Source organism: Plectropomus leopardus, chromosome 5 (assembly GCF_008729295.1).
Source record: "Plectropomus leopardus isolate mb chromosome 5, YSFRI_Pleo_2.0, whole genome shotgun sequence".
Classification (NCBI taxonomy): domain Eukaryota; kingdom Metazoa; phylum Chordata; class Actinopteri; order Perciformes; family Serranidae; genus Plectropomus; species Plectropomus leopardus.
In genome coordinates this window covers 6,800,125-6,825,455 of record NC_056467.1, presented here as the reverse complement: position 1 = coordinate 6,825,455, position 25,331 = coordinate 6,800,125, and the positions used below count along the sequence as shown (strand labels likewise).

General features: G+C 41.3%; 1 protein-coding gene across 1 annotated transcript; it reads right to left on the bottom strand.

Annotated features, from left to right (window-relative positions):
- Positions 1-2,871: 2,871 nt before the first annotated feature.
- Positions 2,872-15,717, bottom strand: gap43 (growth associated protein 43). The gene is made up of 3 exons (XM_042486081.1): positions 15,616-15,717; positions 8,336-8,978; positions 2,872-3,218 (listed from the first exon to the last, which is right to left on the bottom strand). Exons 1-3 carry the CDS (start codon positions 15,643-15,645, stop codon positions 3,139-3,141), a joined length of 753 nt encoding a protein of 250 aa, XP_042342015.1. The 5' UTR covers positions 15,646-15,717; the 3' UTR covers positions 2,872-3,138.
- Positions 15,718-25,331: the final 9,614 nt, after the last annotated feature.

Below are 25,331 nucleotides of genomic sequence, written 5' to 3'. Positions count from 1 at the left end.
AACTACTTAAAGGCAGAGGCTTTTCAGAAAGTCTTCCGCACGATATCAACCTCTGATGTAAAAAAAAACCTTTTGGATTTTTGGAAAATCACATATTCCTTTTTATTGCCAAATCATTTGATCAGTCTTGCCTGCATGTATTATACCATCTAAAGAAACGGCAACTTTAAACACAGCTTAAAACAAACTCCACACTTTATGATAGTAATTGGCACATTTGCTTTATTTTGAAAACAGACATTGAAACCATTTTTTATTTTTTTCATATGTTTTTTTTTCACAAGATTGAACTCCTTGATAAGTTGAAACTGGACATTGCACTCACTGGAACATGGGAAAAGTATTTTTTGTTTGCTCGTTTGTTTGATTTTTCTTTTTACCTTTTTTTGCGTAACATCAGTGCAAGAGTATTTTTCCAATTCATATAAACTGTCATAACAACACCAAAGACATCAAAAAGAAGCCGCCACACCTCTTAAGTTTTTGTGACTGCGAAAAAGTTCCTCTCAGAGGGAGAGTTCCCATCATGCATCTGGTTCGATGGTTCATGCTACTGTTCTCACGTTTGGTTGGCAGAACACAAATCGTCATGTAAGAGCCAGTTAAATCAATACTATAGCTGACTTCTAAAGTTATTATATGCTCATGTCATTTAAATGGCAACAGGTCCTTTATTATAAATGTGAGTAGACAGGGAGTTTGTAAAAGGGGTGTAAACCAAGCTTGAATGACTCAAGCAGAATAGAGAGAGAGTAATAGTCTTGTCCTATATGTGGTTTTTGGATTCAGGATAAAGCTGCCCAACTGGAAATGTCACACATTTAGTTATACATTCTATTCTCCATCCGATGTGTATGTGTATACATTAACTATTTGCTGTGTTTTCAATACACTTGTACTGCATTGAAAACTCGAGTTGCATTTCATAACCAGCTTGTTTTTGTGCGTGCATTTGCAGAAGTACAGATTTTATTTGCAAAATGTGTTTCAAGAAAGTGCATTGCAATGCAAATAAAGTATGGTGCATTCACAATGCAATTTAAATGTGTTAACATCCAGTTGGGCATGTTGATTCCACTAGAGATTCACTTACAATACATAGTGAAGATCAAATCAAATCCTCCTGCTCCTCCTCCTCCTCCACCTCATCATCATAATCATCATCATCATCATCATCAACATCTTCATCATCAAGGTAGCAATCAATTTCCATAATCATCATCATCAACATCATCATCATCACCATCACCACTTCCTCATAGTGTTAGCTTGAGCCAAAAAACTTAACGCTGGAAACTCCCCCAACATGAGAAAATCATTGCCACACAAAAAATGACAAACAAATAGAAACGGACTGCCTTCACATTGGGAAGGCAAAGAGCAACCTTTTTAGATTTTTGTTTTTGTGTTATTCTTCATACTCTTAATTCTGCTTTCTTTAAGGTTAGACTATGCCTTAGTCATCCTTGGACTCGGTACCCTCCGCTGCTGCATCTGCCGGGGTGGCCTCCTCTTCTTTAGACTCCTCTGCAGCATCTAGAAGGTTGAAGGGTAAAGACAGAGAAAAAAAAGGCAAAGCGAGAGGAGGAAAATGAGATGGGCAGGTTGAAAGAAGGGGGACATGATAGATAAAAGGTAGGTTGGGGAGAGGAGAGAGGAAGGGAGAAAATTAGCCTGTGGAGAGGAGGTATTACATTGTGGGGTTGGGATAATAAAGCCCTATCTGGGGCTTCTGAGATACTGAGCATCAAAGATTTCACATATCAGCTGCTACTTTTGATGTTTTAAATATTGCACATCAGAAGGGTCTCTGTATAAAAAAGCATAAGGTAACATTCAAAAATCATGAAAATGTTGGTAAAAAATACACAAAGGACACTGTGTAATTCTGTGTTGCGCACATGATGTCAACTCTACTAAAACTGAGAACAAGTCAGTCAGAAGACGCAACCTAATGTCTGAATTCCAACTTTGGCTGTGTAAATAATAAAGAAGGAGAGTGCTCCTAATGGACGCATGAAACATTTGAACTGACATCACAACGCTAACAGCAGCATCTCAGCCTGTCACATCGAATACTGCGTGATGCCCACAGTGTACTGCTCTGTAACAACATCTAGTGGTGGCTTACTAAGAGGTGAATACTGCTGAATAACAATCCATGATACATCACAAAGCCATTACTAATCAAATTCGTTGCATAATATTGCCATGCTGATTTATATTCTCTTTATTTATTCTATTGTGCTTTTTTTAATCCAGTACTGAATGCTTGTTTGCTGCTAATACATTATACTATAGCTGACTTCTAAAGTTATTATATGCTCATGTCATTTAAATGGCAACAGGTCCTTTATTATAAATGTGAGTAGACAGGGAGTTTGTAAAAGGGGTGTAAACCAAGCTTGAATGACTCAAGCAGAATAGAGAGAGAGTAATAGTCTTGTCCTATATGTGGTTTTTGGATTCAGGATAAAGCTGCCCAACTGGAAATGTCACACATTTAGTTATACATTCTATTCTCCATCCGATGTGTATGTGTATACATTAACTATTTGCTGTGTTTTCAATACACTTGTACTGCATTGAAAACTCGAGTTGCATTTCATAACCAGCTTGTTTTTGTGCGTGCATTTGCAGAAGTACAGATTTTATTTGCAAAATGTGTTTCAAGAAAGTGCATTGCAATGCAAATAAAGTATGGTGCATTCACAATGCAATTTAAATGTGTTAACATCCAGTTGGGCATGTTGATTCCACTAGAGATTCACTTACAATACATAGTGAAGATCAAATCAAATCCTCCTGCTCCTCCTCCTCCTCCACCTCATCATCATAATCATCATCATCATCATCATCAACATCTTCATCATCAAGGTAGCAATCAATTTCCATAATCATCATCATCAACATCATCATCATCACCATCACCACTTCCTCATAGTGTTAGCTTGAGCCAAAAAACTTAACGCTGGAAACTCCCCCAACATGAGAAAATCATTGCCACACAAAAAATGACAAACAAATAGAAACGGACTGCCTTCACATTGGGAAGGCAAAGAGCAACCTTTTTAGATTTTTGTTTTTGTGTTATTCTTCATACTCTTAATTCTGCTTTCTTTAAGGTTAGACTATGCCTTAGTCATCCTTGGACTCGGTACCCTCCGCTGCTGCATCTGCCGGGGTGGCCTCCTCTTCTTTAGACTCCTCTGCAGCATCTAGAAGGTTGAAGGGTAAAGACAGAGAAAAAAAAAGGCAAAGCGAGAGGAGGAAAATGAGATGGGCAGGTTGAAAGAAGGGGGACATGATAGATAAAAGGTAGGTTGGGGAGAGGAGAGAGGAAGGGAGAAAATTAGCCTGTGGAGAGGAGGTATTACATTGTGGGGTTGGGATAATAAAGCCCTATCTGGGGCTTCTGAGATACTGAGCATCAAAGATTTCACATATCAGCTGCTACTTTTGATGTTTTAAATATTGCACATCAGAAGGGTCTCTGTATAAAAAAGCATAAGGTAACATTCAAAAATCATGAAAATGTTGGTAAAAAATACACAAAGGACACTGTGTAATTCTGTGTTGCGCACATGATGTCAACTCTACTAAAACTGAGAACAAGTCAGTCAGAAGACGCAACCTAATGTCTGAATTCCAACTTTGGCTGTGTAAATAATAAAGAAGGAGAGTGCTCCTAATGGACGCATGAAACATTTGAACTGACATCACAACGCTAACAGCAGCATCTCAGCCTGTCACATCGAATACTGCGTGATGCCACAGTGTACTGCTCTGTAACAACATCTAGTGGTGGCTTACTAAGAGGTGAATACTGCTGAATAACAATCCATGATACATCACAAAGCCATTACTAATCAAATTCGTTGCATAATATTGCCATGCTGATTTATATTCTCTTTATTTATTCTATTGTGCTTTTTTTAATCCAGGTGCTGAATGCTTGTTTGCTGCTAATACATTATTATTATTATTATTATTTATTATTATTATTATTATTATTATTATTATTTAGTTATTACATTTCCTGATAAGACTATGTCATACACTTTCAGGGCTACAATGATTTTGGGACCTTCATTTTATTGTTTCTGACCGAGCCTTTTATCCAAGTGCCCTGAGAGCGGTGATCTCATACAACAATGACCTCATACTCTTATAATAGAAGGAGGAGACATCAAAGAATGACATCATTGCATTGGAGATTGGGGTGATGGAGTGCATGTGTGTAGGCGTGTGTGTATGTGAGTGAGTGTGTGTGAGGCTGAGGCAGAGAGAAAGGCACAGAAGTGGGGCGATCATGTCTGTGTCAGTGCTTGCACTAATGTGTAAGTGTGTGTGTGACAAGACATCATGATGTTCCAGGTAAGAGGTAATTAGCTTGTTAGCCAGTATGACAGACTTGAGAATGTCATTTCTCTGCAGCCAGTGAACTGCATGATGCAAATACAATTTCACCCAATTCAGAGAGCCAAAGCCCATCATTTCTGGTATTTTGTCAACAGTGGCACCTCAGTTATCTACACCAATGATGGTTACTAAAAATGCTGGTTTAGTTCTGCTGATGCATTTGCACATGAGAGCTGGAGATGGGAAAACAAACACCCAAACTGTGCTGATCTTTGTTTTGGTGTGCCAATCTTGCCCACGGTTTTCCCTGATGTTTTTAGTAAACAATGTTAATGAGAGCATGACACATAGTTTGTGAAACTTGTAACTCCAATATCAAGTTGAGCTAAAGTGGAATAAAGCACTGGGGCTGGCATCAGCCATCACCTGATGGTCGCCTGCTTACCTTATCTATTTTTTCCAACATTGCTGCTCAATCGTATGTGACTACAATCACTGAGCAGATGATGGTAAGTGGTTATAGTAGTGATCGCTGCTGTTGTTCATGCTGTTCTGATATATTTTTTGTTTCTCTGTTGTTTTTTTGTTTTGTTTGTTTGGTTGGATGTTTTGTTTTGTTTCATTTTGTTTTACTGTGTTTTAAATATTCTAACTTGTCTACACTTAAAGGCTTGCATTTAAAGGTCCAGTGTGTAGGATTTGGGGGCATTCATTCGCATGAATGGAATATAATATTCATAACTATGTTTTTATTAGTTTCTAATTGCCTGGAAATAATAATCAGTTTGTTTTCAACACCTCAGACTGAGCCATTCCTGGATTTGTTTTTAACATAAGCCTTTTTCTCTCAATTGAAAAAAAGGGGCCTCCCATTAGGAGAGCCACAAGGCATTGCTCTGGATCCGCTACATTTCTTTGTCTATGTTATCGTTCAGGTTCAGCATAATGCTATGCTGACCCCCAGTGTTTGCACTGATTTTCACTGCTATGCAGATGGCACTTAGTTCACTAAACATGTTGATACTGAGCCCTATTTACTTATTTGAAAGTGACATCTCATTAATTTACAGATGTCCCAAAATGTCCTCAAACTAAATGTCACAACAAAATAGATGTTCTTTACATTGGTACAAAGGTGCAGAGGGAAAAAAATGCTCTTTGCTACACTTTTCCAGCACTTTCCACCTAAGGCAAAAATCTGCGTGTTACTGTCAACTCTGATCTAACTTTCCTTCTGCATATAAGTTTTATCACAGAAGCTTATGCATGCTTTTATTTCAAGTACCCTCACACATAATGCTGCTGTCAGAGTTTTCACTGGTTGAAAGAAAAGAGATCCCACCACTCTTGACTCTGCACTGGCTCTCAGTTAGTTGTTGGTTAAACTTCAAGATTATTGTACCTGTCTATAAATATATGGATAGACTTTCTCATGAGAATGTGATATGATATAATGGAAATATATGCCCCTGGTAGATTCCTGAGATTCACACACTCTCTGCTGCTCACCAAACACTAAAGATCTGTGGTGAAGCTGCTTTCTGTAGTTTAAGATCCAAACTGTCATATTCTCTGTCCCTTAGAAGTCAAACGCTGCTCAATCTTAGACAACTACTAATGCAGATGATGGTAAAAGTGGTTATTGTAATGATCATTGTTGATATTTATGTTGTTCTCATTCACCATTATATATTTCCCTGTTGTTGTTGTGTTGTTTTTTTTTATTTCTTATGATTTTAACTTTGAGCTGCATTAGAAAGTCCAGTATGTAGGATTTAGGAGCATCTATCAACATAAATGGAATAAATAATCATACCTATGTTTTCATTAGTGTATAATCACATGAAAATAAGAATTCACTTGTTTTTGTTACCTTAGAATGAGCTGATTATATCTATATAGAGAGGGTTCTCTTCCACAGAGTCTGCTAAGCTGTTTTTTACAGTAGCACAGAGTGGACATGAATAATAACGGCTCTAGAAAGGGCCAGTCATATTATGGAATTTTAAAATTTTAACATTTAAAAAATCATAGTGTCTCTGGCTTCCTCCATTCCAAAGAGATGCAGGTCAGGTTGATTGGTGACTCTAAATTGCCCTTAGGTGTGACTGTAAGCGTGAAAGGTTGTCTGTCTATACGTGTTGGCCCTGCGATAGTCTGGCGACCTGTCCTTGCCAGGACAAGCAGTTACAGAAAATGAATGAATGAATGAAAAAATCATAATTCCCCTACCTACTAGGCATTGAGTAGAAGTTTTAGTTTCACAGCCTTACTTGCTAGATGCTATTAAATCCTACACACTAGGCCTTTGGTGTATAAAAGGAGCTACATGAATAAAGTTTATTATAATGTGTGAATGTGCACTGCAATGTCATCATGCTGTGACAGTTAGCAACTTGGTCAGGTGTAACTAAGTGAAGCCAGTGACACAGCCTATCCTTGGGGGATAATCTGGATCAAACCCTCATAAATCATTCAGTCAGCTCAGAGTACCTGGCGTCCTTCTGGTCAGTGTGCTGACAAACCTTAACCAAGTGACTTAGTTATGAATATTAATTAGCAGTTGGTAAAGCAGGTTGCGGCCATCAGTGTATTCTTAATTAGCAGTTCTTTGTCAAGCAGTGTTTGTTTGTGACAGGCTTCCCCGGTGCAGATCGTGACCAGTAGGGATCATTAATCATTCATTGAAATCAGAGCACCTGTTATCCCCACTCTGCTCCATACAGGGCAGCTATCCCATTGAGGTGGTAGCTATGACAACAGGGAGACAGTGCTGCCTAGGTGACCTAGTTTCCGTGTAGTTCTCCAGTTGGTGTGTGTGTGTTTCCCACTTCACACCCCCACCTACTCCAGACTGAGCATGCTCCATTAACTACCTGTCTGACCCAGTCTGAGAGTCCTTGGACCAGAAATATGAGTTCATGTCAAGATTTTGTTGTTTCAATGTTATAATGTAATTTCATAGCCTTCCAGTTTCCTCTATATGTTTCCACCATAATTGGATGTCAAATGGTAGTTTATTTTCATGTCTATTAGCTGTCGTTGAAGGACTAGACAGCAAAGATCCTATGAAATATTTTCTACCTGCTGTAATGTAATGGGGCTATCCATTTTCACCAAAATTGTGTTAGATTTCAATAAATGACTGTAGCTTCCACGTCAATGCAATGGCCCTGATGTCATGAAACTCATATGAACCCATCTGAGAGGTTCATGAACCTTTATGACCGACGAAACATGATGCTTTCTCATTACAAACAAAACAATGTGGCTCCTTAACAATAACTCTGATCGTTCCCATGCCTATTGCACAACATCATAACCTAGCCACACATCATTTAAAACACTGCATTTCTATCCCAATCTCCGCCTCATCAGTATGGAGTTTCCATCTTGCAGCGGCTGAGATACAAGGCTGTCTAATCTAATATTGAGCTGTGTCTCTGTGTTAACCAGTGAATGGTGGAGCACTGCCAAAGATCTTTAAATCCCAAAGACTCAACAAGCAGTTATTTCCTGCCGCTCCTGCCAAGCACACAACGGGAAAGCTTACCTATTCCTTATTAGTTTTTTACAGTAAGTAATTGCTTTTTAATTGTTGTGTCTGGAAATATTTTTGTCTCTGAACTCAGTGCCCTTGCAAACGTGCACACCAAGTGTTCCAATTTAGAGATTTCGAGAGCCTACCTAACGTAACAAACATTTGTATGTGGGGTCCCTGTTGGTAGTAAATGTGCTGAAAAATGTGCCCTATATGGAATTGTCCACTGGTTCCATAATGACCCCATGCAAATTGCCAGCATGGATAAGTTAACCCAAATTGCTTAGGCAAAGGATACCTGGTACCAAGTAGGTATGATCCCAAAATGGGCATCTTATCTGGGGCCCACAGGTAAACCCACTTGTGTGGTAATTGGCATGGGCCCATCATGCAACCGATTTACTATCCACTTGGCCCCCACATAGTATGTACCTTGTTTATCTTTTGTTTGGTTAGGCTCCTCCTTCTCAGCTGTCGGGCTGACAGCAGCAGGCACATCGGCTTGTCTGGCCTCCTCCTTTTTTTCTTCACTCTCCTCCTTCTTCTCCTCAGCTGTGGCCATGGTGGGAGTCTTGGCTACCGCTGGGGCTTCCACTTCTTTGGGCTTTTCCTCAGCTTTCTCCTCCACCTTTGGCTCCTCTTTCTGGGGCTCAGAGGGCGCCGTGGCAGCCATGGGAGAGGCAGCAGCCGGTGCTGCTGCTACAGGAGACGTTGCAGCGCCTACAGGAGAGGCAGCAGCAGCTGCCGGAGAGTTAGCTGGCTTGTCCGCCACTGGGCTTTTGGCTTGGCTTGTCTCCTCCTCCTTCTTGGCCTCCTCTCCTGCAGCTTCCTCCTCCTTTGCAGGTGCCTCCTCTCCCTCTGCTTTCTTTACCTCCTCTCCTCCCTCTGTTGCCTCCTCTGCAGCAGCAGGACTGTCTCCCTCCTTCTCTTCCTCTCCATCTTTCATCTTTTTCCGAGTTATGTGTCCACGGAAGCTGGCCTGTATTTTGGTGGCAGCCTTGTGGGCCTTGTCCTCAGGTTTGTTGGTGGTGCCATCCTGTTCAATCTTCTGGTCCGCCTCATCATTCTTCTCCACCTGGTACCAAGAGAAAAACCAGCAAGTTAACATCTACTGAGAGTGATCAAGCAGGTCCACTGGAAACCAGCAAGATAATGTACTAGTTGTGATGCTTAAATTTGAAAAGAATCCCTCTATTTGGGGTTATGTAGCTTGATGATGATCATCCGAAAATATCATGCTGGCAAAAAAGGTACAAAATGTCATGAGCTGAAAGGTCAGAAGTCAGAAAAAGACAAAAGTATCTTCTATGAGAGAGGCTTTATGAGTAAATTTATGAGTTTATGTATTTATAGCCATTACTAGAGAATTATAGACTGGGAAAAGTTGGGTTAGGGTTTCAGGACTGGTTTAAAATTGAGTAAAGATGTAGGACTGAATGAGGAACAGGGTTAGGAATAGGAAAGTACACAATGTAATATTGAAAGGGGTTCCATGATATTACCTTCTGTAACTGGATCCATAGCTGTCCATCAAATAGTGGGTTGTGCTATGAGTCATATAAATCTAATAAAAAGAAACCAAATCAAATAAAGGAATGAATGATGAGCACTGAAAGTGGCAAACAAAATGAATCAGTACATTCAAAATGAATAGGCAAAGAAATCAAGGTAAAGTACTCTCTATAGACAAAATTCAACCAATCAAAAGCTTTAAAAGTGCACCTTAAATGAATGTGAATAAGCAACATGAAGCAAAACACAAACTGTCAAAGAGCATGCAGGCAGCGCAGCATCAGTTAGCCAAATGATTAAGATGTGAAAAGTCCAGAATGTGTGTTTTTTTTTTGTTGTTTTTTTTTTGTCCTTTTGTTAGGTATAAAGTCTTTGTCAGGATCCAGTGATACATTCAAGACAATAATGGATTTGTAGAATCTGATCATTTTATGTGCTGCAAAGAGGAGATTTGGTTCCACTGTGAATAATGAGAATAACAGATGTGTGTGTGGGTCGATTGTCTCCACATAATAAATCGGATACAGTGGGATCTGGGCACTACAAATGACTCTTGGCATTTATTGCGGTTATTATTCAATCCAGACACGAGGTTGATTATTGTCCTCTTGAAAATGGTGCTGAAATGGATTTGGTGAATAATTAAACCTAAATGCAGTACCTCTCCCTGGTATTCATTAATGTCCACTGCCTGGATTCACCGCTAATGACATCTTCAAAATTGTAGGCAGTAAAATATGAGCATTCAAAATTGAGGCTCTCTATACAAAATAATGAGATGATCTCTTCCTCTAGGTACAGTAGCTTTCTACGTCTCCATAACTGGCTGCTAGGGAACGAGCTGCCTGCGAGAATCTCCTCAGCATTCACTGCCATACCCCTCCCAACCATCAAAGGTTACCTTGACAACCAGAGTGCTAACTCATCACGGCGCTGTCTGCTGGTTGGTGCTATGAAAGACTATATGTCACCCTGATTGGCAGTGCACCTGACCCCTCAGGGGAGCGGGCCAATAGGAACTCGTAAATCAGGCGGAGCAATCGGCATGGTTAAGGAGGGGTTGTGTGTGATGCGGTAGGGTGCGGTGTAGGGCCGGCGGGGGGGGGGGCGAAAGGGGTTATCTGTATCATTGCTGGTGGTGTGTGTCACTGAGCTTCTTCTGTAAAGTCAGTGAATTTGGGTGGAAATGGTATCAAGATGTGACTCTCCATCAGTGTATCTCTTGATAACCCACTGTCTCTAATAGGGTCATAATGTTGAATATGAGGTTTGACTTAAACAGCTGCCTGTGCGAGGAATTGCATCTGTGCGACATGATTTAAGAGCCAGAGGCCCTAAACCAACATGTCTTCTTCAGGGTCAGTGTGTCAGTCCAATATTGGAGCAGGGAGGCCAAGGTGCAGCTGTGTTGGTATATTCACCTCCTCCAACTTTATTCACATGCCATTCCCAGGGTTCAGGGTGTAAATCCTGCCAAGGGCCTTCCTGCAATTCTTAATATACACCATCTTTCCAAAGCAATTTTGTGCAATGCAATATTTAAGAAAAACACCCTGATACTATTGGTTGTGAGAGGGATAGTAGATTTTCAGCAACTTTATTTATACTGCTCCTATGTTATGCATTTTAAAAAATGAGCCAATGCTGTTCACTTAACAACAGCTGTTAAGTCTTGAAATGAACTTCTGCAAGTTTCCTGCTATTAGAAAAGATAGACAGCATTGAGAAAGCCAAAGCACCACCGGCACACCCTCTGCTCTTAATAATATGTAGGTCTCTGGTGACTTATTGCGCTTTTACAATGTCTGATCTCATGGGTGCTTACAATTGCCAAAAATTTGACCTAAGCACTTAACTCTAAATAGAATTACTTACCGGCTGCATACAGTGAGTCAGACACACAGAGAGAAAGAGGGTGTTTGGGAATATGGTGGTATGACATCATTGTTGGAACGGAGGGTATGTCATTCACCTCAGAGATCTGGGCGCAAATGTAATAACATAGCAGAGTGCCAGGTGATCTCATATGAAGACAGGAAAGAAAGACCACCATCATAGTTTGACCACAATTATAGCGTCATCATTTGAATTATTGATATCTGTCTGTGCATCACATTCAAAAGTGCTGCGCTGTGATTTTCTGTAGTCTCTTTCCGTGGGCCATAAGATTCACTGAGCTACCATATTAAAGCAATTATGCTCTGTTATACAAGTGTTCAATGACCGAAATTGTTGCTGCATTAAAATCTTGTATTGTCCAAACAGAAACATTATTGCAAATCCTTTAAGAATTGCCTCTTGACTGTTAACTGAACCCTGGTCACGTAGCCTCCTGCAGGCACTATTGCACTTGGTGTCTGTGCGGCACACATTTTCATTCATAAATACGGCAGCACCCTCCCAAAGGTACGACGCGCCACAAGGTGCACTCCCTTTGCCTGCACACCAAGACTCCACGACCGTTTAATCAGATTAATTTGCAAAGAAGCAACATATTTGCATTATCAGGTTAATCAAATGACTTCTTACAATTACCCCGCAGTGTTTCCTCTTTGGTCTTTCTGGTTGCCATAGATACATTACATTAACCACTTAAAACTGTTTTTATTACCCAGCAAAAAATGTTTGCAATATAAAGGTGATTTTCTTGCACGACTGTAAAACGAATTATGCAATCATGCAATTATAAAAGCTACAGGAGCATTAACAGCCTGCTGTAGGACACTATACTAGGCTATGTGTAGGTGACAAATAATTACACCAATCTTCACGCTCAGAACCTAAATGTACAGTACAATAGCTCACAGGTTAATTTCTCTTAAAGATTCTTAAATATGTTCAGTCTGGCGGCTGGATGTGTCTATTACAGCTTTGCCTATCAGCTGCAGCCTCTCCCTGTCTGTGTCTGTCCTTGGGTGGGCACCGGCTGTCGTGAGAACCACACCCCAGAGTCAATGGCTTTACCGACAGATCCATAACCACACACACACACACACACACACACACACACCATCCCCCAATGGTGACACACAGTAACAATCCGCCACCTTCCCATTGCCTCATTGCCAGTGCCATTAGGGACTTGTTTCAGGAGGAGGGGGTGGGCAGGGGAAGACATAGCGGAGCAGTGGGGTTTATGCTGGTTGATTTACCACAGAACCACAGCTCACGCTAATGCATACACCAGGCGTGCATATAATCATGTTTTTTTTTTATTCTGATCCATTCAAGCGGGAGACTCCCTTTTCACCTCGCTGTTTGGATCGAATGCCGCTAGCAAGAGGGGAGAGATATATCTATGGTAATATTTGCATTTATAATGGTGGAGATTTGCAGAGGCCCTTTTATCACAAACCCAACAGGTGCAGCGGCTGAAATGATGTAACCCAAGTCACTTTAATATGTAATTATTGAAGATATGTGTAAGTGCTTAAACATATAGTACATCTGCTATTTTACATAAAAAAATGAACTCCCCAAACATTTCTCATACAACAGTTCCAAAGCAAGCAGCAAGGTAACATTAGCCACCTTGCCAGTGGCACGTACACTTCCTGCAATGACACCTTTCTCCTGAAAAGCCGAGCCTGATTTCAATGGCTGACTGCCTTTCTGCAAGGAACCATCCAGACACTAAAGAGCCAAGATGAGCTGCTGTCTGCTGAATATCTCCCTCTCCTTCTTTCTGTCGTCTTTCACTCTCTTTCTCAGTGAGCAAACTGCTACCCACTCATTCTCCCTCTCACACACGCATACAGACACAGCGGAGCACCACACCCTTTTAGCCAGCTATCTCCTGCAGATGAGGAGAGGGGGGCTCAGGTGGTGACTGCCACGGCCCCCCTCGCCATCCCTCTCTCTCTCTCTCTCTCTCTCTCTCTCTCTCTCTCTCTTTCTCTTTCTCTTTCTCTTTCTCTCTCCCCTCTCTCTCTCTCCTTTGACGGTGAATTGATGAGCGATGTTAAAGGATGCACTGTTTCTTTTTACGACGGCCCGGGAAAAGATGCTCCGCGGCAACTAATAAGCGGCCATATGCCAGCGTCATTACATCCTCTGGAGCAGCCTTTAATTCAATTACACTGACTCTCTGCCTGAACAAAGGCTCCACAATCGCCACTGATCTCATAGGGGATGGGGTGAGGATGGGGAGAGGGACAGTGGTGCTGAGGAGAGGGGTAAGTGGAGAGGGGATGGAGAAAAGGGACTAGGGCTGAACATAGTGGAAGTAGGAATTTGAAATAATTGCTGTGGCTGCTGCTTTGGCTGAAGAGAAGCATTGAATGCATGGAAAGTTAGGGTTAGGGCTAGGGCAAGGGCAAGGGATGAAGTATTAGTTTATGGGGTAAATGGCAGCTTGGGGTAGGCCTGGTGATGGATGAAGACCTGAGTTCAAGATGGTCCTGGAAAAACTTGATCTAAACCTTTAAGTGAGGACAAGAAGCATCTTCTCTGATGGAGAATTTGGTTCTAAAACTGCATAAAACTAAAGATTTAGCAAAGGGCTGGGACTATCGACAGCACTCAAATGAAGTGCTGCTAGCCACTCCCATGGTGAAGATGTTGCAACAGCACTTAACACTCCACAATGGCAGCACCCTCAGCAATCCTGCCATGTTTAAAGCGGCAAACGGTGCTCTTTGCTCATCCATCCATGACGACTGCCTAGACTGTCCGGATTAATTTATGCCTGTGCTCCTCAAAAGCAGGAGGCAGGAGGATAAGTGCTTGTAGGCCGGGAGGATATTTTCCCCCGTGGTGAGGCGCACACGATTGAGGCAGCGATGGTAAGAAAAAGCCGGCGCCTCACCCACATGGCTGCAGTGTTCAGCATGCCGGTTTCCTTTCTTTTGATCGTTCCCACCTTTGTGCCTGCTCACCTCCCTCAAACCATCATCCCTTGCTCTGTCACCACCACATTCCCTGCCTATCATAGCAAGTTCCCTCTATTCCTTTCTGCTTTGCTGCCTCTCCCTACCTTCCCCCATACCTTGCAACCTCCCTCCCTGTATTTTTTCACCTCTTTTCCCCCACCAGGTTCCCTCTGCTCTCTACCTCCTCTTGCATCTCTTCCCCCATCTACCTCCATGTGCACCAGCTCCACTCCCACCCCGCTGCTTGTTCTCTCCCAGCTCTTCCCGCATGTCTCTCAACTGGCAAGCCTTGCTTCCTTTCTCTCTCTCCTCCCTGCCAGAGCCAATATGACTCATCCCGGCTAACGTTTAAGAAGCAATCACTGGAATCCAATGTGCTCTGAGTCTGATAAAATCACAATCGGTTTGAGATAGCTGCCGGAAAGCAGCCGTGATCACACACACAAAACCACCATGATAGCTGCTGAGTTACAAGCACATGCTACCTTCTTCATCACTGTCCAGACCCACCCGCTTCCATGCAACACCTTCTTTTTTTTAACTGCCACAGAGAACAGCCATGGGTTTTTACAAACTACCCAACGCCAGCCTTTCACACCCTTTAAATGAGTGCACACTTCATAGTACCCTCAATTGACAGCATCCACTTATAAAGCTGGAGGGCTGTGATAATCCATTTAGTCTCATTTATTCCCATTGTATTCCCCTGAGGCCACTGACATGATGGTGCTGCTCTCTCAATCCGTACCCCACCCTTTTTTTCCTCTCTGTGGAAATTTACTTTCCTGTGTCACCCATTTTTGCTCAAGATAACAGAAGTACAAAAGACACTAAGATACCCATTTTAGGCTGAATTAAAAGCACACAGGTTGGTTTAATTACTATGAATCTTCATTAACAATGGTGGATTTGATGGTGGAGCTCCTGAACAAATCAGGGAGTGTTTCAGAGACAATACAGAATCTACCAAGTGCCTTCCAATAATCTATCACTATTTTTTTTCAAGTGCATGATCAATATGAGGGGATGCCGGGCTGACCGAGATCGAGTTACAGTCTTATGCCTCTCTGCAAGTACAGTGTGAGGTCTGAGGAGGCATTGTGGCAACATCCATTCATGCGGGATAATCACATTAACTAGGCGTGTCTGGGCTCTGTGGATAGACTTCTATAAAGACACGCCAGGCCCCGAGTCTAAGCAAATTACACCAACATTTTTGCTCTATTCTCTCCTCAAGCACCCGGATCTGACTACCAACCAACAGTCCCAAAGTTCAGAGTTGATCATTTGTAAAAGAAATATTGATAAAAGCAAATCAGAGCAGTTTACCGGTTTGGTTCTTCTTATGCAGCACAGCATAGTTGTAGTTGTTGTATCCTCCCTTTTTCTTCTCTGCTTCTTTCTTCCCTTTTTTTCCTCCCTTTCACTTCTTCTCTCTCACCCTCTCTCTCTCGCTCGCGCGCTCGCGCTCTCTCACTCTCTCGCTTTCTTGCACACACACACTCTCTCTCTCGCTCGCTCGCACTATGGCTGTATCAACAGCTAAGCCGCCCAGTGCATTTACTCATCCCAGTTTGCACACACACGCTCTTCAGTCGGTCTGCCTGGGTGCACCTCACTCTCTCTCTCTCTCTCTCCCTCTCTTACTTGCTGCCTGACAATGACTACAAGCCCACCCTTTAAACCCCTCCCTTCCCCTCTCTCCCTCCATCCATCCCTCTTTCCTCCCCTCCTCTCTTCACACTATCCCCCTCCTCTTTCTCCTCCTCTTCTCTTCCAGCCTGGCTCAAGCAAAAGCTGCGGCCCCACCCTAAAAAGGCTCTTGTTTAATGACTGACTGGATACCTCCAATTTTTCGCTCTAATACATTTTTTTTTATTCTGCTTTTTTTTCCCTCCCAAAACTAACCCTCTGTTTTACCCCCTCCCGTTCCACATAGGGAGGTGTCTTTTTTCTTCCAAATGGAAGTCGCCTCCTCTGATTGCTCAGGCTCCCTCTCAGACTGTGTTATACACTCTCTGGATCTCTGATCAGTGATATGAGCCTGTGGGCTTTGCGTCCAAATTGCCACGGCGATGCCAAAAGCATGTTTTCTGGCACAGCCGGGAACATCTCTTGCCAGGACAGACGTGTGAAAGAGAGCAGTGATGATCGCATGCATGCACACACACACACGCACACACACACACACACACACACACACACACACACGCACACACACTGTGCTCTTAGGACACGTCACCCGCAACCCACCCACCCCCCCATACCCAGCGCGCTCTGTTCTCATGGAAACACCAGCAGATAGACTAGAAGAGCAGAGGAGGAGGAGGAGTGTGTGTATGAGAGAGAGAGATGGAGGGAGAGAAAAGGATGAAGGTAGGAGGAGAAAGCAAGAGGGCCGGGTGTGGCAGACAAGGCAAAACTGCCTTTCTTTCCCTCTGCTTTTTTTCTCCTTCTGTGCCCACATTTGCACAGTCTGGTTTAATGAGCGGGCATGCATTATCCCCACAACTACATTTATAACCATTAAAGTGAGGTTTGCAGGCGCATGCTCATGCAAACACCCACACTCTGTATTTGTCTTTCATAATACACACACACACACACACACTGTGGTGTCAGAAAAGTCCCCACCCCCGCTCTGACACTGGCGAGCACCAGCAGATGCTACAGACAATGAGGATGGAGGGAGGGATGGAGAGCAGGAGGATAGACAGGGAGAGAGGGATGGATGGAGGAGTGGAGGAGTGGAGGAGGAGGAAGAGTCCTGAGGGGTTGTACTCTGCTATTCTTCCCTCTTACAGGATTATTCCACATCCAGTTCACTGAGGGGAAATCATTAACCTGAGCCACAGCCTTCCCGGTGGTCGCTGTTGCCACACAGGGAAATCTAGCACCGTTACTTAGCTGTACTACATCATCGCTATGTGTCATCATGCTCTATAACGGAGCGCGTGACACAGACGCTGTAATAATGCAGGGTTCTGCTGAGCACGCATGGTCTTTCTCAGCACTGGCCTGCTTTACTTTTTTACAGCTATGCACATTCATACAGCTGCCAGTTCATGGTCCCTTGCTGGGTGACTTCACTGGAATAACTAGGAGATAAGTGTCATGCTCAAGGGAGCAGACTGACTTTTACAAAGTTGTCTGAGATCCCACTTCCAAGCTTCAAATTAACAAAAAGTTGAACAATTAAAGGAACAACCTGAATACACAAGTTGAAAATCATTTGATGAGTGTGAAAACGATGCAAATTATATGCTATGGTTCTCACAAATTACCAGATTAGAGAGGAAATGATTAGTCAATTGATTAGGATAAGGAAAGGAACCTGTTTTAATAATTGGTTTGCCATTAAAAGGTCTAGTGTGTAGGATTTAGGGACATCTATTGGCATATGTAGTATATACTGTATATAATGGTAGCCTAAATAATGTTTGTGGCTATGTTGTCATTGCTCACGATCACCTGAAACTAAGAATCATGTTTATATCTACATCCAGAGCAGGTCCTCTCCCGCAGAGTCCACCATGTTGTTTCTACAGAAGCCCAGAGCAGACAAACCAAACACTGGCTCTAGATAGTAGGGGGAGCAAATGCAATAATTGGCAGAATATAATTTGGAAGTGGATGTGGTTTAAAGTGGAAATGGGTGTGACCAAACTAGAAGTTGTCATTTTAAATCTTGAGCATGTTCAATCTCAAAACATCATGTTGTGCAGCATGTTTCTACAGTTGCTGGATTAAACAACATGTCTCCTTGAAATGGTACAAAACTAACATAGTCTCACTACAAACTTGACACAGGGTGACAGTCGGTCAGTGACCTTCCACATCAACCCTATGGCGTTCCAGGCTGCCGCTACAGTGATGTCAACAAATGCATGTGTGGTGGGATGACACCGAACGGCCCCTTTGCTCACACAACAGCGTGGAGTGTCACAATGGTTGGGATTAGCCACCAAAGTCATGTATGGTAAAGTTTAGACAAAAGAGGCAGATGGTGAGGTGTAGAAAACACACACAAACACACACATCCACATGGGACGCAGACTCTGGACTTCGGACTTGGGATTCACCCATCCACACTATAAGCACATCTGCACTCCTTATTACGTGGTTACCCAACCTGTTCTCAATTCCAACTCATAACGTCATGGGTTGACGCAGCAAGGATACCTAAAATGTCCTCGGTTGACATGGAAGGTCAGGAACCAACCGCCACCATGTGACGACTTAGGAGTGAGACCATGTTGGAAAAACGGTATGCAACAAGATTTTAGGTACATTATCTCTGGTTTGGTATGTGTGTAAGAGGGATTACTCAATCAGCAGTGAGTTGTATAAAAATACATGTCAAGTAGATATTTACTCATTGAAGTTTTTGGTTTCTATTTCACACTTTTTTCAAAATTTATGTTTCCCGTGCAAAAAAAGGCCCTTGAAGTACTGAAGTAAACCCTGCCATATTAAAAAGCAGTGCACCTGCGTAACACAATAATGCACCACAGTCTCTGTTCAAAGAAGTGTTTTGGTATGTTTTGTTGGGGCTGAACATAGGAATCATATTGATATGGTAAGAGATTGTACACAACTACCCAAATTAGGGTTTTCCTTCATTAGGAGTATGGATATTGACACATTTCACTGAGATAATACTTGTACACATAAAAAATACATTATCTGTACTGAGTACTCTGGTCAGCTCTCCTAGATAGGGCCATTCACATATTTGCTTTGGCCACGTTCTATGCTTGGCTTATGGGAGAAGTTTCAGTTCTGCAAACTCCCTGCTAGATGCTGGGGTTGGAGCCGAGTACTTGGATGAAATGAGCATCCAATTCAGATAGAGGCATATACTTTTATATGAGTTTAAGCCATACCAACTTCCAGTTCAAACTCCACCCATTCCAAGTAACGATCAGGACCAGCACCATGAAGATACAATATGCACTGTTACTGTCAACCTATCAAGCCAAAAAATATCCAGGCCTCATCTGCTTCTAAAATGTGAATATTTGCTGGTTTTCATCGACTTCTATTATATTAAGTAGAATTATATCAAATAAGCTTGAAAGATTTGGAGAATCTATGCCAAGAAGCAATGGAGCTGTTCTGACAGCTCCCACAGGCCCAACACCTAACCATGACACTTCACCTGCAAGCACATATTATGCCATCCTATTTACTTGGAGATTTTCATCCATTTCTACAAATGAAAAGGTTTACAGCATCAACATTTAAACATCAAATGGCAAATCCCTTCAAATCAAACCCCACATTGGGAACAATAAGTCCTTTAAGAGAGAAATACAGCAACATATTTCTGTAACAAATGAATGGGGTTGTCTGAATGAAAAAAAAACAAACAAATCTGAACACTTAAATCCCCAAGAGCCAAATCAAGCTGATGCCGGGGCGGTGGGAGCTAAAGAAACAGAGTGAGAGTGTGTGTGTGTGTGTGTGGGACTGGCTTTGAAAACAATCCATCTGCAATTGCAGCAGATTGGCCAGCAGTTGACTGCAGACTGACCCAGCCTAAAGTAGCTGCTACTCATGCAAACGGCCCAGTATGCTAATCTGTGTCCAATTATTTGATTGTTCTGTTAAGCAGCTGAATCTGCTGTTGCACTGACCACAAGGGATCAATAATGTCACACTGTCTTGTCAGTGCTGAGATGCAGTCATGAGGTATGTATTGGCAACGCTTTACTGTAGGTTGCTGATGCTTAACGTGATTATAAAGTCATTTTGACTTTAGTTAAAACTAGGACACAGTCTAAAATTTGTTACTGCTTGTGTATTTCAATTATACCCACAATACTTTGTCACATTATCACCTAAAGCAAGATTATTTGTTTTCAAATTTACTTTGGTGTACTTCCCTTTGGAGCACTGTTAGTTGTCCTACTTTTGAAATCTATATAGACCATAGACTGTATATAAAAATGGCCAATCCATCGGCCAGCTGGGCCAGCACGTGATCATGCCGCCATCTGAACCTTCTCTCTGACAGGATTGTTTGGAAGGATGTTCTCCAGTTTAGCTGGTCTCCTGCAGAAGAAAACATACTTTATATAATATATTCCATTTCTGCCCATATATCCCCCTAAATCCTACACGGATGACCTTTAAATAAATCACAGTAAATGTTGCTTATCAAGTATTGTGCCACTGCCAACTGTGAGACAACCCTATTTTTACATGTATTTCCTGCTCGGTCCACCTTTGACTACACTGTTATTTGTTGTGTTCTACATCAACAATGCAGTCTGTCCTTTCAGACTGACAGAGATGAAGCTCTTCATTTGCAACATGAAAGGTCACTGTATCTGTGAAAGACAATTCACATGCAGTCTACCTACTGTAACTCATCTGGAAATATTCAGGCAAAAGCCACATACAATTCCATTAATTAAATACAATTAATTAGGAATAGGAAGATGGTGTGAACTAGAATCATAACCAAATGTTTAAAATAATCCTCCCTCAAGTGCCAAAATTTAAATCACTGAACAGCACCTGAACACTTAAATAGCTTATGTACACTATTCTGTAGGTGAGTTATTCCTCCATAGATGTAACGAACTGCCTGATATGTGATCTTCAATGAACAAAAAAATTGAATTTTCAAACCCTTTAGGTGGGCAGATAATTGCAGGAGCATCAAAGGTCTTCAACACAGATCCTGTATCTGACATTAAATATCCCTCACAGCAAACCACCTCATTTGTGCCGAGATCAAACCCAAACATCTGTAGAAGACGTACGAAAATGTAACACAAAATGCTAAAATGGTATTATAGCGGCAAGCACCTGTTTTGAAAACCTCAGAAGTTGCAGCTGTCTGGGTGTTTAATGACTGTTACTATAAGTAACACAGGTGATACATAATGGGTGTTAGTATAGCTTAACACCAAAACCAACGTGGAGGGAAAAATTAAGCTGAAAACGTCACCCATAAGATGACACACTGTTGAGCAGATTTTGATGAGCATCACTGGAGACTACAACTTTCAGTCAATGAGCAGGAGTTTGATAAGACCAAATGTCAAAAATTAAGCAACACAATGAGTCATTGTTAAGACGTCGATGCTTGGGTGGTTAAATATGACAATGAAACCATCGCCAGTTGAGTGTAAAAGAACAGATAGACAGACAACAATTACAACTACAGTGAATTTACTGTAAAAAAAAAAACCTGTAAAATTACTCATATATGAAGTATGTACTTATTCATGTAGAGAGAATCAATTTCTGTGAATATGTTGCAGTAAGTGTTAACCACAAAGAGGCACTTAAAGCAACAACATTAAAAACAGCAGGGGGCTTTTTTTCTTTTGCTGTAGCCAAATGTTTTCTACTTATGCAAAATCCCTAATGCTTACTGCCTCTACTACATTTTTCTTTTGTTTGTTTGTTTTCTCACACCACCAGGATTTGTGTAATACACCAATTCCCAGTCAACTCTGTCCAAAGCCAGAAGTCACAGCGTTTAGTACAACTGAAGAACTCAACTGGCCATCTAACCAGGAACACAATAAAATGAGTAATTTACAGTGAAATATTCATGGGTCTATTCCATCCATGTCTTTTTTAAAACTTTTTTTCTGTCTTAGCAATCTTTACTTATTGTGAAATCTATATTTAATATCCTAGATATGTAGATTAAGTCTGATTGTCCATGAGATTTTAGTGTCAAGTATTTATTCTCCCCTCAATACTCCAAAATGTCTCAGTTCTCTGGATGAATATCCTCACTGCTCCCTCCTGTTGTAAGGTATTGTGTGCTACACCAGTGTTCAATGCTTTAAAAAAACAACAAAATAAATCATCTGATAGGCAATGATAGCACCAAGATACTTTATGTACTGTCTACATCGTTCATTAAAGCTGTAAAAAATGCAACTAAAATTCAAAACTCCTGTATTTACTGAGTCACCAGGCAGCAGATAAATTGTGTTATGTTCTGTTATCATTTTAGGGGTATTTGCTTCACAATATACATAATATCTATGTATAGATGCAAAGTAACATAAATTGACAGATGCATATCATTTTAAATAGCTTTTTTTGCAATGCATGCATGTGATCAAGTGTATAGCCCAATTATCCATAATGCAAAAATTGTAATTTACCTTAGTAACTTGAATATTTTTTTTAACTTTGGCCAGGTCTACAAAGTTTTGAACATTTAGTTTAGCAATGAACAAACTTAAATTCACTTTAGTTGCTCCCTTGCTCTCTCTCCTCTCTCCCCTCAGTATGATTCCAGACAGCAGAGGACACTGACCTAGAGGAGGAAAATCAAAGGCTTTCTCCAGCAGCTGTAATGAAATAAAAGTATAGCAGGTGTCCACTTCTGAGTGACTGACAGCTGCACTCACACAATGTCACACAGGTGTTCATCCACGAAGACACAAAATACTGACTCGGGAGAAAGTAGAGTGACTTCTTTATAGCCTCAACTTTCTCTCAATGTTTCTTTTTTGTATTGCGGCATATAATGACACAAAAAAGAGGGAGAATTTTAGTCAATAATAACATTAAAAAAAGTGGCAAACTTGCAGTGCAGCAAAAGAAACATTCACAGCTCCACTATCATAGGTTCACTTCATAATGATTTGCGCTTTTTGATATTCACATTTTCAAGGTGGTGATATCTATTGCTTATTTATTAACTTTACAGGGTTATATCTGGGACTTTGTAGGGTTAAGGCAAACGTTCCCAACCTTTTTGACCCTTAAAAAAAAGCTAAGTTTACCTGTGCCCAAGTTGAGAACAGTTCAACCAAAGTGTGGTGAGAAAACAAATAAAAGCTGGAAATATTTCAAATTAACTGGTGGACCCTCAGATAGATGGATCCTGGGGTCCCTCACAGTGTCCTGATTGCCAGGTTAGGAACCACAGGTTAGGAACCACTGGGTTAAGGCCAGCCTGTTCTCATTACCAGGCCAAAAACCGACACTTTGTCACAGCCCATAGCATGTGATAGAGACACTAAAGTTGCCCATTGGCATCTCCATGCAACGCATTGAGCTTTGATTTAGTTCCAATGTAAATCCTTCTGCAGCAATATTTCACAATAAAAGCAGCTAACGTAGTACAAAGACCAAGAAAGTTGTTGAAGGGTGAGTGAATCAAACAAACACAGACTTTCAGCCAGGAGACCAGTGTTTGTGTCCTGTGTGAAACCAAAGTCAGAGCTGTTTTAACATAATGTCAGTATCTTGCATCCCTCAGGTTATGTACTTACAACACATTATGTAACCCAAAACATTATAAACCTAACCAAGTAGCTTTGTTGCCCAAACCTTACTGCAACAGTCTGACAACTGTAATCACGTGTCACGAGTTTCACCCAGGAGACAGCTATCCATCATATACAGACATCAATGGCTCATTTGTACTCCCTTTACATACAGAAATAGATACATCTGTTTCAAACAATGTAAACATCACTGCCCCTATACTTCTATACATCCTTTATGATAGCAGAGATACAGCCAACAGATGGCAGTAGAGGGTGAAGTCTTAGTTTTAGACAACAAAAAAGGCTTTGGTACAGGAGGTCGTAACAATGTACCTTTTAAAAGATGCAGCATTATAGACAAGGCCATTAAGTACATAACTGTATGTGGGCGGATAATTCTTTTCACTATATTACGGATTTGTTCCGTCTAACCTTTTTTAAAAATATCTTCTTCAGGATAAAAGGAACGACAAGTACGGACAGAAGGCCCCATCTGTGTCCAAATATGATCTAACCTTGAGTATAGTTGAGCCCAAAGGGTGGATGTCCTAGAAACGTCAAGGGGTGCCTTTGGCTTCAATAACACATGCCAGGGACATGAGAGTGTGTCGCTTTTTGATGACCTGGAATGAGAATATGCTGGTTAAGGAATGATTTGGACCATAATGGTAATCACCAACTTGAGTACATTACTGAAAAGATGTGTGAAACTAATGGTCACTCAGTCAGAATATGACGCATCTTACCTAGTTTTTATGCACATGTTGGGATCACTGATCTGTGCACTTCCTCTGGGCAGGGTGGAGCTGGTTTCAGGTTCAGCCATTGTTGCGGGGTCTTTTTTCCTCTGGATGCTGCTGTTCAGGAGAGTTTTGTATTTCACAGTTAAGATTTGCACTAACATTTTCTGTATGCCAAGATTTCCCCCCTCAGTAACAAAACCAGACAGATGAAATAAATTTGGATAAATAAGGCAAATGCAGCACTTTACCGTGAGGAGGACTGCATACTCTTCTCTACTAAACCCAAAGAGGATTAAAAAAGAGAATTTAGGTTGATAAAACTAATATTTCACAAAAATTCTGGATCAGTGGAGCATTTAGAAAAGTTAAGTCGATCTACAAATCTCTAAATGTGACTGATGATGTTTGGCAGTGATAAATCCCTTCAGCCTGGGAATTAGGAAATCTAACTGACCCATTCCCTAACATTTGTCCAGAAAATTAAGTCCAGGCTGTCAGCTGCATATTTTCTATCTTCAATCATTTTTTAAAAATCTTTTTTTTCCCTGCCTGACATGAGTAAGCTGTTGCCATGGTAGTTCAGATGAAGCAGGAATGATAATTGTTTCACCATAGCAGTGTGTGAATTATTAAAACCTAGAGGGCATGAATGAGCTGAATGAGAAATAGAAAAGCAAAAAATGAGACAGAATGAGGACTTATTGTTTTCTGTGTGTTTCATTGGTGGGTTTTTATTAGGTCTTTTTCTGACTCTCGAGTCCCACGACTGCGTGGATGAAACAGATGCTGCCGCAATTTGTGAGTGAAGCACTGAGGCTCCAGCCTGTCCTTAGAGTTTTTAAAGGAATATTCAAGAGCATTCATGAATAGTGCAAAGGACCAAACAAAGAGAGAAGAGAAAATGGTGGCCGTATGCCATTATCTTTAGAAATTGTCTGTTTGTGAACAGAGATGCATTGACATAATAAAAAATAATTTTTATCAAATCTCTGGAAGCACCTTCAAAAAAAACAAAAAAAACAAAAAAAAAGAAATTATTTCCCTC